The sequence below is a fragment of the Triticum urartu genome, chromosome 7A (assembly GCF_056163025.1).
Source record: "Triticum urartu cultivar PI428250 chromosome 7A, HENAU_Tu73, whole genome shotgun sequence".
Classification (NCBI taxonomy): domain Eukaryota; kingdom Viridiplantae; phylum Streptophyta; class Magnoliopsida; order Poales; family Poaceae; genus Triticum; species Triticum urartu.
Genome location: NC_141879.1, coordinates 91,422,949 through 91,438,216, shown reverse-complemented (window position 1 = coordinate 91,438,216; position 15,268 = coordinate 91,422,949). Strand labels below are relative to the sequence as shown.

Here is a 15,268-nt window from a genome sequence, read left to right as displayed (position 1 = left end):
ATACATCAAGATGGGACATCTAGATATAAGAACAATACAACTCACAAGATCTTGTTTCCCCCAAAAAGCCCATAACATTTTGCATCAAGTTTGTAGGTCCTTGCTCACATACATTTTTTCCAGGGGTGAAACTGTTACAAATTAAAATTACAGGGGCACCCTAGGTCGTCAGGAGAAGTACTCCTTCCAAGATGAGACGCCAGCCTTACACTAGGCTGGTATTGTATCAGTTGAATCCAATGTAGGTTAACATAATGTATCGTTTCTCAAATATTCCCTTCTTCTATGGAAAGTTTAGAAAATTCTAAAGATTACAATTTCCATTTCTACCAGGCATGGTGTCAGGTACCTGATGAGGCAATTCTAAGCAAATGTTTAATTGAACAACCTTGACATGGGACTCTATCAGCATGTTGAGAATCTTATGCTAAATGTATACATGCCATGGCAGTGAAATACGAACAACTGTCAAATCGAAAGGTTTGGTTGAGTTCATAAAATTCTTTTAAAAAAGCTCGAGAGGCAAGCTACTTAGTATGACTAAAAAAGTAATGGCAAAAGAGAAGGCTACAAATATGACCACACACATGAGCAGTTCCTCATGACAGTCCCACAAGTTACTATTTGGCTTCCACCCAATGGTCTGATCGAAACCATGCTAATCAATTTTGCTCTCTCTCTCTCTCTCTCTCTCTCTCTCTCTCTCTTTACAAGAAATGTAGGTGCTAGTACCATGTTTGCGTTATGCTACTCTGTTCAGCTTTTATAATATATAGTTTGGCTAGGTACAAATGCATGAATGCATTTCAAGAATTTCTGTACACTACAATGTTCCATTGAATGATATTAATTGTTTATATGCTTATGGTGGCCATGAAGAGGGATCATGTTATTCCTATCCAGGTATTTTCTCTTGTGAACTTTTGGTGCTCATCTTTATGAAGGTTAGACTCTAAGCAACAAGGTTACCACCTATCGGGGTCTTATCAAGCTTAGTAGGCTAGTGTATATCAATACTTGCATTCTAGATGGTGTACTATTCTACCGTGATCTCATCCAATGATTATATGTAGACATAAGTAGAAATGAAAATCCTTACAATTTCAAATTGTTCTGCATGTATGAGAACAACAATATCCACATCCGCTTCGACAACTCATAGTAATATTTTCTAGTTTGATAGAGGGGGTGAGATAGAAAGAACTCTCCAATCCAAAGTAGATAAAGAAGAACCATGACATGCCGATTTGCCACCTAATAAACTAGCCAAGGTGCATCAAGCATGACGTACGGTTTTATGTACCATCAAAATCAGGTGCAAACTGAAATATCGTGCGGGGGTTCTTGTAGTGTAAAGTTCTAACACTGAAACCCACATGATACTAATTGCAACTACATTAAAAAACTATCCCAAAATGCAGTTTACCTTTTGCTTTATTACTTGAGCTCCTTCACCCTCCGGCGAGGTATGCTCATTATGTCTAGACACTAGTAGAAAACAGGGCTTTCATTCGGGCCAGATAAGCCCATTAGTCCAGGTTCAGTCACGAACCGGGACTAATGTGAGCATTGGTCCCGGTTCGTGCGGCTAAAGGCATTAGTCCGGGTTCAAATGAGCCCTTTAGTCCCGATTTGACACACGAGCCGGGACTAAAGGGTGCGATGCCCTTTAGTCCCGGTTTGTATCTCAAACCGGGACTAAAGATTAGACCTTTAGTCCCGGTTTGAGACACGAACCGGGACTAAAGGGTGCAATGCCCTTTAGTCCCAGTTCGTGTCTCAAACCGGTACTAAAGGTCCCATTTTCAAACTCTACCCCCCCCCCCCCATGGATCGCCTTTTCACTTTTGTAAAAAGCAAAAGAAAATGATAAAAACTTCAAAAAATAAAATTCTTCGAGATGTAGTTATATTACTACATCTACTAGTTAGGAAAATTAAAAAACTTAAATTTGGACATGTTTTGTAAAAAAGTGTCATGAAAAAGTAAAACGGCTATAACTTTTGCATACGATGCCGAAAAAAACGTATAATATATCAAAATGTTCAACACGAAAATCCGCATCCGATTTTGACCGCCTACGACCTATTTGCAAATTTTTAGAATCCTCAAATTCTAAAAGGAAAAAAAGTTATGCTCAAATTTTAGTTTTTTTGTTTGAATTTTGGTTAAATCAGGTCAAACTTTGGTCAAACTACTTTTTCAAGAAGTATTAGTGTTACTAAATAATTATTACAGTTTTTTTGAGTTTTGGTCAAATCTGGTCAAACTATGGTGAAACTACTTATTCAAGAAATATTAGTGTTACTACATAATTATTCAAGAATATTAGTGTTACTAAATAATTATTTTAATTTTTTGAATTTTGGTCAAACTGGTCAAACTCTGGGCAAACTACTTATTTGAGAAATATTAGTGTTACTAAATAATTATTGTTTTTTAGAATAATAGTTTCAAACTCAAACAGTGAAACGTGTGACTTCATGCTCAAGCTAAACTCCTGTGGGTTAATAGGATTGACATCTTACTATTATCAGGAAAACAACAAGTGCAGACTTGAAAACGAAGGGGAATAGAACCCGAAAGTTAAGCGTGCTCAGGCTAGAATAGTTAGAGAATGGGTGACCGGCCGGGAAGTCAGATGATTTGGAATGATGTGGGTGATTAGAGATTAGAGATTAAATAGAGCAGTGATGAGGGGTGATTAGATATTAAATTGGAAAATAATTCAGAAATTTGAAAATAAAAAAAATAAAAAAAAATCAAATTTTTCTCCATAAAAATACTTTTAGTACCGGTTGGTGTTACCAACCGGGACTAAAGGTGGAGCTCCAGACATGGTCACATGGACGTAACGACCCTTTAGTCCCGGTTCTTACACGAACCGGGACTAAAGGCCCTCTAGAACCAGGACAAATGGCTCTTTTTCTACTAGTGAGAGGATGTGAAACAAAACTTAGCATCCCCTCTTGGTGTGGGAGAGCAACACCATATACTAACCAGACAAAAGGTAAAGCGCAATAAGCTAGAATGAGGTAATAGCCAGGGCTTAGAGAAATTGTTGGAGTGAGAGTCTACTTTATGTAGTTGTATACGACCAACATGGCGAGGGAAGAATGCTCGTTGAAGGTCACATAATCTAGGAACTTAACCATCTCTTCCCGGTCTCTCTCAATCCCATGATTTTAAGTTGCTAACATTTTGCTCCCAATCAAACTGAGGTCTAAAACAATTCTTCTATATTTTTTCCTTCCACTCTTCCAATTTACATAAACTATTACTCCCTCCGTCTGGAAATGCTTGTCATCAAAATGGATAAAAGGAGATGTATCTAGACGTATTTTAGTTCTAGATACATCCTTTTTATTCATTTTGATGACAAGTATTTTCGGACGGAGGGAGTATATATTATCTTTCAAAATACAACCCATCCCGCGAGCGCCCGGGGGGAAAACCCTAGCGCTGCCTCCAGCGCCCCCTTACCCGTGCCTTCCTCCCCTCGCCTCCGCCTCGACGTACTGGCGGGCAAAGCCCGACCAGTGCTGGCGGCGGCAGGGCCCTCTCCTTCCCCCACTCGGTCCGGCAGGCGCGGGCTTCCGGGTCGGGCGGCGCCGCGGCGGCAGTAGCTGGCGGCGGCGACGCGAGTTGTGGGCGGCGGCCTGAAGGGGCTGCAGCGGAGGTGGTGCGCAGAGGGCTCCGGTGGCGGCGTTCGGCCAGATATGGGCCCTGCCGCCGAGGGCCGCGGACGGCGTGGGCTGCGGGCGTCCGCCCCTACTGTGGCCTCGGCTGGTGGTGGTGGAGGCGCAGCGGCGGTGGCTGGTGGGCGTGCTGGTCGGGATTCAGTCGTCCCGCCGGCTGGACGACGACGGTAGGGCAGATGGGCTCCCCGGTGAGTATCCTTGGTGTTCGGCGGCTGTACTTGGGGCCCCCCTTGCCGGTGGTCGGGTCTGCTCGGTGGCCTTGCGCCGTGCTGCGTCGGCCGCCGAGGTGGGGCGGCACAAGCGTGTGTCCGGTGGGGAGGCTGGCTGGAGGGATGGGTGGCGCCGACGTGCTCGGGCCCCCGTCACTGGCACAGGGGTGTGCCGGTCCGGATGTGTCCGCTCCCCCACCTCCCCCTTTCCCCGGCCGCGTGTTGGCTGTCGCAGCTCCGGCGATGTTCAAGGCAGGATGTATGTTGCGGTTCATCGGTCAGTGGTGTCCCTTTGGTGCAAAGTTGATCTCCTTGGATGGTCTTAGGGGTGTCTGGATGTTGTGTGGCGGCCCTGGCGGCGGGAGGCGTGGCGTTCGGGGGCGGAGCCTGCGTCTCAGGTGCGGGAGAGCAGCCATGGTTTCGCGGGGGACGTGGCTGCGGGTGGTTGGCGGAGCAGGGGTGTGTCGGTGGGGTGCGAGCACCGGGGTTCATCACTTGCCCAGTTTTTGGCCGTCGGTGGCGGCGTCCGTGGACGTCATATCCTTCTTGAAGGCTCCGTTGCGGTGCTCCCACCCCCTGTGTCGCTCCGGGTGAAAACTTGATCTGCGGATCGGATGGTGACGGCTATTCGTGGTTGTACCCTTCTGGGAGGCACCGTCTTGGAGTCCTTGCTTCGTCATGGTCCATCTCACCCCCTCGGTGGCTCCAAGTGGTTCTTCGTAGCTCATATTATGTTCGCTTGGTTGTGTCCGAGTCAAGTGGTGTGTGGTGCTCGGCACCTTTGTATCTAGCCTTGGGTGTGTTCGATGTGTGTCGTGGTGGCGTATTTTTGTTCGGCTCGCTCAGATGTATGGGATGATGTTTACTTTATAATATAAAGCGAGGGGAAACCCTTTTTGTTATATTATCTTTCCTCTATGCCACTTGATCGACCCTTTATAACATAGTTTGGCTGGATGCATTTTTTAAACAACAATATTGTCCTTCAACGAAAGGCTATGTATTAATTATTTATAGTGCCCATGGGCAAGGAGGGTATGATTCCTATTGAGGATCACATTTCTTGTAGCCGAGTAGGAGTGAAGTTCACACATGCTATTGTTTATGGAACTTTAGTGCCAATTAATTATACTTATTACTCATTCAGAAGAGCTGGTATTGGCTAAGATACAAATGAAAAAGAGACCAACAAATATAACCTACACTACTCTTTTCTCCAAAATCATCGTGCACATATGCGCCCAACATAGTTTGAGGACCTTTGAACACTGGAAAGCTACGTTGAAGGAATCATCTTAGATAAAAAAAGACACTCAAACTTATTGAAAAACGATAAAATGATGATATATATAGTACAACTGAGCAAACTACAAACGTATGTGGGTCCTACATTAGTGACTAGGGTGTCTAACAAGGGGACTTAATAGCACGATTCTACACTAGTTAGTGAGTAGTGACTAGGCTAAATGGTTGGAGCAGAGCTCGCGGTTAGTCACACTTCATTTGTACTCCGGTAACTGCACTAGTTTTGACCAATATATTACTCCATATATAGATGTGAGATCAAAGTGATAAAAGACCTTATGATCGATCATGTTTGAATCAACAAATGAAGACGTAAAAAAATATCACCAAATATTTGCCAATTTGTCAATTATCAATGCCTTATTTCAACAATGTATAAAAAATACTGATCAACACTTATCAATTTTTATCAGCCATCATAGCAGAGTGGGCAGACCATAGGCTACGTTTTCTGGAATCAAACCTTGACCCTTGACTTGCCGGCGACGGGGTGACTCTGGCTCTATTTGTGGCCTACTGCCATGCATGTTTCGCGACGTCCACTGCTGTTGGACTGTTCCTGGCATGGAGGACGCTACACCTACAAGCTATAAGAAAATGGAGGATCACTTTCGTCTCTTGGATGCCCATGTTCAAATCGCTCTCGTCTTGTGTGCAAGACCTCTACTTGCTACTAGGGTCACACACAGCATGGTTGTCCCTGTACCACGCTCTTTTTCGGTTCACCCCGGTACCCAACAGACAAATAACCACACATCCGTAGGTCTCCTCCATGTTCAGGGCACTATGTTGATGCTTTGAGACTAGCTCATCACAACAACGACAAAGAAGAAGATCAGCAGTCCGAGGTCGCATGTAGGTATGTCCCCATGTCACCCAGTCCCATGAGTTGCTCTTTGCAGCCTATCCAAAGACCAGTATTTGTCTCTCCTTCCCTTCCACTACGAAAGAACGATGGGAGGTGGTAGTATCATGTTGCTCTATGCTACCCCATCCACATTTTATAACATGGGTTCGTTGGAGGGAGATGCACATAATTCGACGGTTTTTATTATATGTTTTCTGAAGCTACAATATTTCACTAAATGAATGCTACCGTATTTATTATTCCTCGTGGCTATGAGCAGGGAGCAAGGGAGCACGCAGCTCCTCTAGGGCCACTTTTATTTTCTCCTGTGAAGTTTCGGTGCCAGCCCTTATAGAGCGTTAGTGCAAGGCACTACATTTATATAGCTTAGGCTGCTAGTGATCATATGATCTACACTGCAAACAAAACACTGTTTAGTAGTGAGATTAAGTATTTGTAAGAAACAATTAAGATTAATTAGACACAAGTGTTTGCTGATATAGATTTTATTTGCACAACGATGAGTAACTAGACACGGTGTAACGTCTTGCATGATCTTTCCATGTGCAAATCTCTTAATGACCTCTTTGATCAGTATTGTTTTTGTCGGAATTTGAGAGGATTTCAATTCTAAGGATATTTTTTCTCCGAAAGCCCTTTGGATTGTGGGATTGAGGTTACCACATTTATACGGAATCTTTTCATATGCCTTGCATTTCATAGTAATTTCAATATGAGCTCAAACCTCGTTTTCATTTTCCTTTGAGAAGTACAATACACATACACTCTATCTCTCTTCCCTTCATCAATCCTCTAACATTCTTGTGTCTGTTTCCTGTTCACCAACCAAAGAATTCCGATGTGTTTTTTATGGGACAATTCCCGTGCTTCGGAATCATTAATTATTCCACGATACGCGACATCTCAATTCTACGGGTTTTTTATCCCTAGGTTTTCAAATTCATGTACCAAAGCCAAAAGAAGGTTTTCAAATTCATGCAATCCAAAGAAAAAAAATCCTAAGATGCATGGATAAATAAGCAATAGTAACTGGCGGAACATGTCCTTCTAGTCAAACAAGTTAGTGTGAACATTAGGATGCATCAAGGTCACATCAAAACTATCGATAAAATTGCTTAAATAGTGTTGCGCAATTACTTTCAAAAGGGTTCCTAGTCGAAAGTCGGAACACATCACAAGCATGTTAGACAAAACTGTAGGAAGCATGACGAGGAAGTACAAATGATGAAACAATGGAGTGCACTACTCCTTTCAGGTGAAGAGGGGTGTAGTGCCAGGGAGCCCGTTGTTGCGAAGAGTAAACTTCAAGACGTTTCAGAGCGATGCTACCCACCGAGGCAAGCGCTACAGCTCGCCCGTCGGGCCAAATAACCTAGCGAGGAGGTGACTCCACCGAAGATAGCATTTCCTCCCATGAGATGCTTCCATCTCCATAAAATAGTTGAATGGAAAGCAAGCGCACAGAGTCCGACCGATTGCTGAACGATTCCGAACAAGGTTTCCAGTTTTTGTCTACCACATGGAAGATAACATTCAGTTTCTTTAGATTTTCCTTTTTTTGACAAGGGGAATATATTACTATCGCATAGATACCAATTACACTCAGCTTCTGCAACAACACAATACCCTAATGGCATTATGAATGCACACATCCAAAAGAAGAAGAAGCTAAAAAAAGAGAAGTCCCACTATAGTGATCTAGTCCTTGAAGCAGTAGTATAAAGACCACCAAGACAACACCTGAAGTCCAAATTCTCCAACAGCGACGCCTCCAAAAAAAGAAACAGTGCACAAGCGTCGTTGTCGCTCGATCATAGATCATAGGTTCTCATCCTGAAGAAACTCCACGCTCTCAAAACAATGCCTTCAAAAAGGCCATTTCCAGACACAACCAATTAAGGCCAGACCTTGGATTTTCACCCTGAAAGGTAAGACCTTGAACTTCTCATGTGTTGTCGCCCCCACTTGCATGCCATTGATACGAGTCCCGGAAGACCATTAGTAGGCTTCAGATCACAACTTCCATGACATTCTCTACCTCTAACTTTACCATGGAATGAAAAAGACATGCCCCATGATGGCAAAAAATAGCATAGCTTCGTGCCGCCCCCTCCAGAAACCAAACGGTCGGAATAAATTATGGGTGCGCATGAACGAATCCCATCCGATCTAGCAATCTCCAGGCATGAGGCGCCCAAGGGAGTGCACCGGTGGAGCCTTCTGGAGCTTGACACTCTGGCCAGATCAAGGAGGACAAGCAGCAATCATATCTTTGTCTTGGCGTGAGAGGAACCCTAGGACCGTCGCCTTTATTAGGCAGAACAACATCCCCCACGCCGTCGCCCACCGGCTCTCAACAGCAGGACGGAGATCTGAGCAGACACCACCGTCACCACCCGCACCACACGGAGATGATGGGCTTAGCCACGCCGAGTCTCGCCAAGCTTGCTGAAGAAGACCAGGACCACCACCTCGGCATCTTTCTCCGTCGTGTGCACCTCGACATCGAGGGCCGCTGATCTACAGTAGCCGGAGATCCCGCCACGTGGGGATGAAAGGCCTGTGCCGCCACCCGCCGTGCGAGGAGATGAAGGCCGACCGCCGTTGTCAGCCACGCAGGTGACTTCCACCGGCAGCGGCAGGGAACAGAGGTGGAGGGGTTGGGGGCGGCGGTGGCGGTTGAGATCTGGATCTTCAGTTTCTTTAGATTTCTTAATGAGCTTATCTCTTGGAACACTCATAGGTCCTTTTTTTTCTCTATATGGCATACTGAATATCATGTCAAAGCAATCAATGACCTACAACAATGTAACACCAAAATCAACCTTGCCGTTGGCAACACCCGATGTAGGCAATTGCCGGATAATGCATCCAACAAAGGAAGGACAAGTAAGACCGCCTCATTACTTGAAGATCACCACCAAAATCAAAATCACCCCTCCCAGCGCCGACTAAGAGCAAGTACAATAAGGTGATGCAGATAGGTTGTAAGATTTAAAATAGTATATTTTTACTTAGTTGGAGGAAAGAGAAAAGAAGCGGGCTATAGATTAACTGCCCACTGCAGCTGCTTCTAGACATAATGTGAAAGAGTGAGGCGGGCCATGTATCAGTAACATACTACATATTTGTATCTAACTATTGTACTTACCGACTATATGATTGGCTATAGATAACGTGACAACATTATATAACTAGCAGCTGACTATACTATTAACCATGCTTTAAGAAGAAGTCCAGTGCCTCAATGGCCGAGATGGGCACGTGTGCACCATAGACCCAAAAATCTGGAATCTCTGATCCTATGCATTGTTTGTGCACGATTCTTGCATGAACGTCGTCATGCAAAGAAAAACCACGTCCGACCGAACACGCAACCAAGCAAAGCCTATAGTCACAACCACGACGGATATCTTGGTTCCCTCAGTCACTGAGTGCAAACTCATTACCGAGCTGACCTAGATCGACCGCATGAGGCACTGTAAAACAAGATTAAACCCATGCATCAAACATTGTTTAATCTCTAGATCTACCATCGAATGCACCGATGCGTCAGTGTCAAGCACTCTAACGCTTTGCATCGACGTGGGAACACAACGTACCTACAAGGCTGGAACCAATCTCATCTACAAGTGACCTGACCACGCCGTGGCCAGTACATGTTGCCGAACCAAGAGGGACAGTCACTAAGAGACGCGGTTTTGAAATGAACTCGACTAGATACAGAAATCCAAAGCCAGAAATGCACCCGCACTATTTGAAGCATGACTGCCATGCCAGCAGGCCGACCCAGAGATTCATTGATCTGCGCGGACCTGCTCGCCCCGAGGCCCCAACACCGCCCCCTTTCAACCACCGCTCCACGAGATGAAAGCGGAGGTCTCCTGCCGGCGCCATCTGCCACACGGGATTTGCCCGCCAGCGACCACTATCAGCAGGCAAGGGAGAGACCGACAACAAGAATGTTGGGCTCCGCCCCTATTGCCCGCTTGGAGCGACCCTGACGGGAAGGGAGTTCTCGATTTTCCCTATCACAATCTTGCCTAGATTGTGCAAATTTCATTGTCAACCTTGGAAAACAGAGAATAGATTACTGCTACCACACAGTGCTGTAAACTATATTTGCGACATGCTAAGCATTAAAATTCTGATGTCTCCTACTCTCAAGCTGATCTCCCTTAGTTTTTTCTTGCATTGGTTTTGCCAAAGGCTGGTACTATGAAGGAAAGGTGCTAAAACTCAGTGACATATGAAGACTCATGAAGTAGGGAGAGAACACACTTCATTGGTGGCCATATTTATATGAAGGGTTAACGACACATGATGTGGCTACCAGAGACATTTATATCGGCACGAGGAATTTCTGCACACAATTTCTTCATAAATATGGATATCCAAGCCTAGAAGATCTTATCATCAAATAAGCAAGATCCTTGGTCACAAATATTTTTTCGAGGGTGAAACTAATTACAAATTACAGGGCATGCTAGGTCATGAGAAGTGTTACTGCATCAAAGACAAGGCAGCAACCTTTATCACTTGGTTGGTATTGTATTAGTTGAATTCTATGTAGGTCAAATATAATGGTTTTATTCAACGGCGAATCTACTAGGGGGATTTAACAGGCTCGACCCCCCCCCCCCCCCCCCCCCTCCAGCGATGCAATTTTTTTACCACCACCCTTAAGGGCCCAGCCTAGCCTAGCTAAATATTACACTTTAGCCCAGCCCGACACCACATGTCCGCCCGCACCAAGCAAGCTCGTTCCATCCCCTCGTTCCAGAGCGAGACAAAGGCAAAGACCACACGTTCGCGAGCCGCCCCCACCCGCCATGTCTCTTGTGCCCTAGCCACCGCCGGACGCCAGAATCTCTTCATCGCGTGCTCATCCCAACCAACCCCAGTCTCCAACGATGGTGCTCATTCCCAACGCCTAGGACTGGACGTACGAGCGAGCTTTCCGGCTCGGCCCGAAACTCGCTACAGCTCGGCCCATTACAGCTCGGCTCGACAGGTTAAATGAGCGGGCCCAGTTCTGAAAACAGGCCCGATTCGCGAGCGAGCCGAGCCGAGTTTCGGCCGGTCCAGCTCGGTGACTCGCTTGCAGCCCAGCCCAATCCATCCTCAATCTCCATCGCTCGCAGCCTCGCACGCATTAGGGCACGAGAGACGAAGAGACAGCGCCGCCTCGCCGCTTTCTCTGCTCTGCCTTCCCCTCGCCCCTTTCTCTCCCCTGCGCCGCAAAGCTGGATGCATGGATGCATGGATGGATCGATGGATGTAGTCATGTAGATGTAGGGCTAGATGGATGGATCATGGATGGATGTATTATAGCCTGTAGAGCTAGATGTAGCAGATCCGGATGGATGGATCATGGATGGATGGAGTTGTAGGGTAGAATGGATGGATAGATCAAAATTTTCATTGATTCCATGTGTAATTAGTTTTCTGCTGTTGATGATCTACTTGATGTAGCATAGCAGCTTGAAAAAAAATCTACTTGCTTGGAAAATTACATTGACTCCATATGTAATTAGTTTACTGTTGTTGATGATTGACTGTTTGTTTTTTGCTCATGTGTGCAGACGCCTATCGTCGCAACAATGGACAAGGAAAAGGGGAAGGCGAATGGGAAAGAGAAGGAGAAAGAGAAGACCTTGGACTCCATTATGAAGAGCAAGGTGCTGGTCTCGCGGATGCAGAAGGGGAATGGGAAGGGCAATGCAACAGCTACTATGCGGCTGCCGAGGAAGCTCGCAAATGATTGCAGCAATACCCCAATCGCTGAGTTGTTGTATAGGGTAAAAAAGAAACCTCCCCCTCGACGTCTCCCTGACCCCACCGACGTTGGTGTGCGTGCCGCAATCACCGCTGCCTCCGGCTCCGCAAACTACTATGAGAGGGAGGCTACATCTTCCCAGGTATGTATATGCTAAACATATATTTGTGCAATCTCATGTATGTGCTGTTTTTGCTTTTTGAAAGTCAAATTTATGTGTGCCCATGCTCATATGTGTTGTTTTTGGTACCCAAATGTCAAATATATGTTTGTGCAAGCTCATGTATGTGCTCTTTTTGGTATCCAAATGTCAAATATATGTTTGTGCAAGCTCATGTGTGTGCTGTTTTTGCTATCTAAAAGTCAAATATATGTTTGTGCAAGCTCATGGGTGTGCTGTTTTTGTTATACAAAAGTCAAATATATGTGTGTCCAAGCTCATGTGTGTGTTGTTTTTGTGTGCTAGGCAATGGAGCATGATAAGCAAGCGGAGGAGGATCATGAAGAGATGGAAGAGGATGAGGAGGAGGACAAGGAAGAGCAAGATACTTTGTTTGAGGTGCCGCCCGGGGCTGGTGACAAATCAGATTCGGATGGGTTTGTGGATAGTGAAGAAGAAGCCTTCGAAGGTGATGACATGTCCGAGGATGGTCTAGGCCTTGGTCCTACGCCTCAAGAGCAAGAAACCGTACTTCTTAGTTCGAGTGAGGATGAAGCAAGAAAAGTGCAATGAAAGAATGCCAAGACGCGAAAAGGTCAAGCTCCTTCGAGGTTGAGGTCGGCGGTTTGGACCTTCTTTCATAAGGTAGAGGTGCCATCGAAAGAAGGTTTGATGGAGTTGAAGGCACAATGTAATTATTGTGACAATCAATATGCATATGTCCAAGGTGGAAGCACCTCATCCATGGGAATACATATGGACACATGTAAGAATTACAAGGACAAGGTTAATAGGGATCTCATCCAAGCTACTCTATTTTTTAGAAAAACCAATGCAACAACAAGTGGTCCAGATGTCCAATTCATTGAGTATGATAAGGACCTCATAAAGGAGGTCATGGCAAAGATGATTTGCGTCCATGAGTACTCATTTAGAATGGTTGAACATAAATGGTTCAATATTCTCATGAAGTGCTTGAATCCAAACTATCAACCCATTGGAAGGAAGGCAATAAGAGCTGAATGCATGAGGGTTTTCAAGAAAGAAAGGGAGTTGCTTCAAGTTTCACTAAAGGATGTGGACTTCATTAGTCTGACAACCGACTTGTGGACTAGCAACCAGACCATATCATATATGTGTGTGGTTGCACACTTTATAGATAAGGATTGGAAGATGCAAACACGTGTTCTTTCTTTCATAGATTTGGATCCTCCTCACTCCGGGCATGTGATTTCAGATGCTATCTATGAGTGTGTGACTGAATGGAAGATAGAGAAGAAAATTATATCCATCACACTAGACAATGCTTCAAACAATGATGTTGCGGTCAGAGGTTTGAAGGCAAAGTTTGCTGTTCGGAGAGGTATATACTTGCTGTTTTTGTTGTACATATGTTCATATACTTGCTGTTTTGGTTGAATATATGGTCATATTCTTGCTGTTTTTGTAGTACATATGCTTTGTTTGTCCATCACACTAGACAATGCTTGAAATATATGGTTATATGCTTGCTGTTTTTGTTGTACATATGTTCATATACTTGCTGTTTTGGTTGAATATATGGTCATATTCTTGTTGTTTTTGTAGTACATATGCTTTGTTTGTACAAATAATGATATTTTGGTTTAACACATGCTCATATGTGTGCTGTTTTGGTTGAATATATTGTCATATGCTTGCTGTTTTTTTGTAGGTACGGACTTTGAAGCCAAATATTTCCATGTCCGTTGTTGTGCACACATTATCAACTTGGTGGTGCAAGATGGGACAACCATCATGGCCCCTTTGATAGAGAATTTGAGAGAGACGGTTAAGTATTTCAAGAAGTCACCGAGTCGCCTCCACAAGTTTGTTGAGACTTGCAAAATATTGGGTGTTGAGGTTGGCAACCATTTGCATCTTGATTGTGTCACGCGGTGGAGTTCAACGTACCAGATGCTTGATACAGCCTGCCCGTATAGGGAAGCCTTGTCCTCTTATGCAGCTTCAAATGCCAACTATCAATGGGAGCCGGAAAAAGAAGAATGGGACAAGTTTGAAGTTATTAAGCCATTGCTCCTCTCTTTATCTCGTGTGACAACTGCGTTTTCAGGGCAATTATATCCCACCTCCAACATATTCTACCCTCACATTGTCAGCATCAAGATTGCTTTGAGAAAAACCATGGCTCATGATGATGAATGCTACAAGAAAATGGGTGATGCAATGATGGATAAATTTGACAAGTATTGGGATGAGCCGAACAATGTCATGGTATGTCTACTTGTTACATTGGATGTTAACTTGTCATCCTATCCTTGAACTTAGATATGTCTACTTGTGTGGTTTTAGATGACTACAGGAGTTCTCTGAAACCAGAAATGGTGGAAGCCTTGGTGTGCGGTGCTAGTTATATCAAAGGTTCTCACAAGGACTTCAATGTGGTGGTATGACTCCTATCTTTTCTTCTATGGTTTCTGTCTATTTCTTGTATGTGGCTAACTTCCAAATAATTAGGAGAGAGATGAAGATGAGGAGGACGATGTTGAGAATATCAAGTTGCCCAAGATTGTTGATGTGGGGGATAACAACAATTGGTAACTATTCTTTTGACATGTTTCAGTTTTCATATCTTTACATGATCCCAATATGTTTCCAAATCTGTGTTACATGTAGATAATCGTCATGTTGGTGTTGCTCTTGCTACTTTGAAGATGGATGTCTACATGATCTTGTCATGTGGATTGTTGAGGGCAACGTGATCGTCTCGAGCCATTTCTTTTGTTGTCATGAACTTCGAATTATGTGTTTGTTGTGATGAAGTTTGGATTATGTGTTTGTTGTGATGAACTACGGTCCTTGAATGATGTTGCATTGAACCATGCACTTTTAACGATGTTGTTGTGAACTAGTGATGAACTATGAACTTGGTATTATGTAGTTTTCGCTAGTCATTGTTTCGCTGTCAACATTTTCTCAGTTTTTATGTCAAAGTGGTAAGTTTTGTGCTATGCAAAATTTCTTCGTGTGGCTGTCAATATTTGATGCTTTGCTGTGTAAAGTTCAAAGCAAGTGTTGTCCAAAAATAGAAATGCTGGTGAATTCTTTCTCTCATATCTATTCCATTATTACAATTTTGGTAGAAGAATTCATAGACGAAAGCTTATTTTTCATTACTATGACCTTTTGTTAAAACAATAGACTGCTGAATGTTCCACTTTTAGCAATATAAACTGTTTGTTTTTCAAAATATGGGTTTAATTGCTA

The 15,268-nt window shown here is 44.2% G+C and overlaps 2 protein-coding genes and 1 long non-coding RNA gene across 3 annotated transcripts; all 3 read left to right on the top strand.

Moving 5' to 3' along the window:
- The first annotated feature begins 11,686 nt into the window (after window positions 1-11,686).
- On the top strand, window positions 11,687-12,690 carry LOC147958147 (uncharacterized). The gene is made up of 2 exons (XM_087536473.1): window positions 11,687-12,004; window positions 12,329-12,690. Exons 1-2 carry the CDS (start codon window positions 11,687-11,689, stop codon window positions 12,593-12,595), a joined length of 585 nt encoding a protein of 194 aa, XP_087392599.1. The 3' UTR covers window positions 12,596-12,690.
- LOC147958146 (zinc finger BED domain-containing protein RICESLEEPER 2-like) lies at window positions 12,617-14,323 on the top strand. The gene is made up of 2 exons (XM_087531974.1): window positions 12,617-13,385; window positions 13,716-14,323. The coding sequence occupies exons 1-2, from the start codon at window positions 12,695-12,697 to the stop codon at window positions 14,321-14,323; spliced, it is 1,299 nt and encodes a 432-aa protein (XP_087388100.1). The 5' UTR covers window positions 12,617-12,694.
- A 23-nt stretch (window positions 14,324-14,346) lies between these two features.
- Window positions 14,347-15,048, top strand: LOC147958145 (uncharacterized). Its single transcript, XR_015611418.1, has 3 exons — window positions 14,347-14,448; window positions 14,519-14,598; window positions 14,678-15,048. It is a non-coding gene; the product is annotated as an uncharacterized LOC147958145 (long non-coding RNA).
- The last annotated feature ends 220 nt before the right edge of the window (window positions 15,049-15,268 follow it).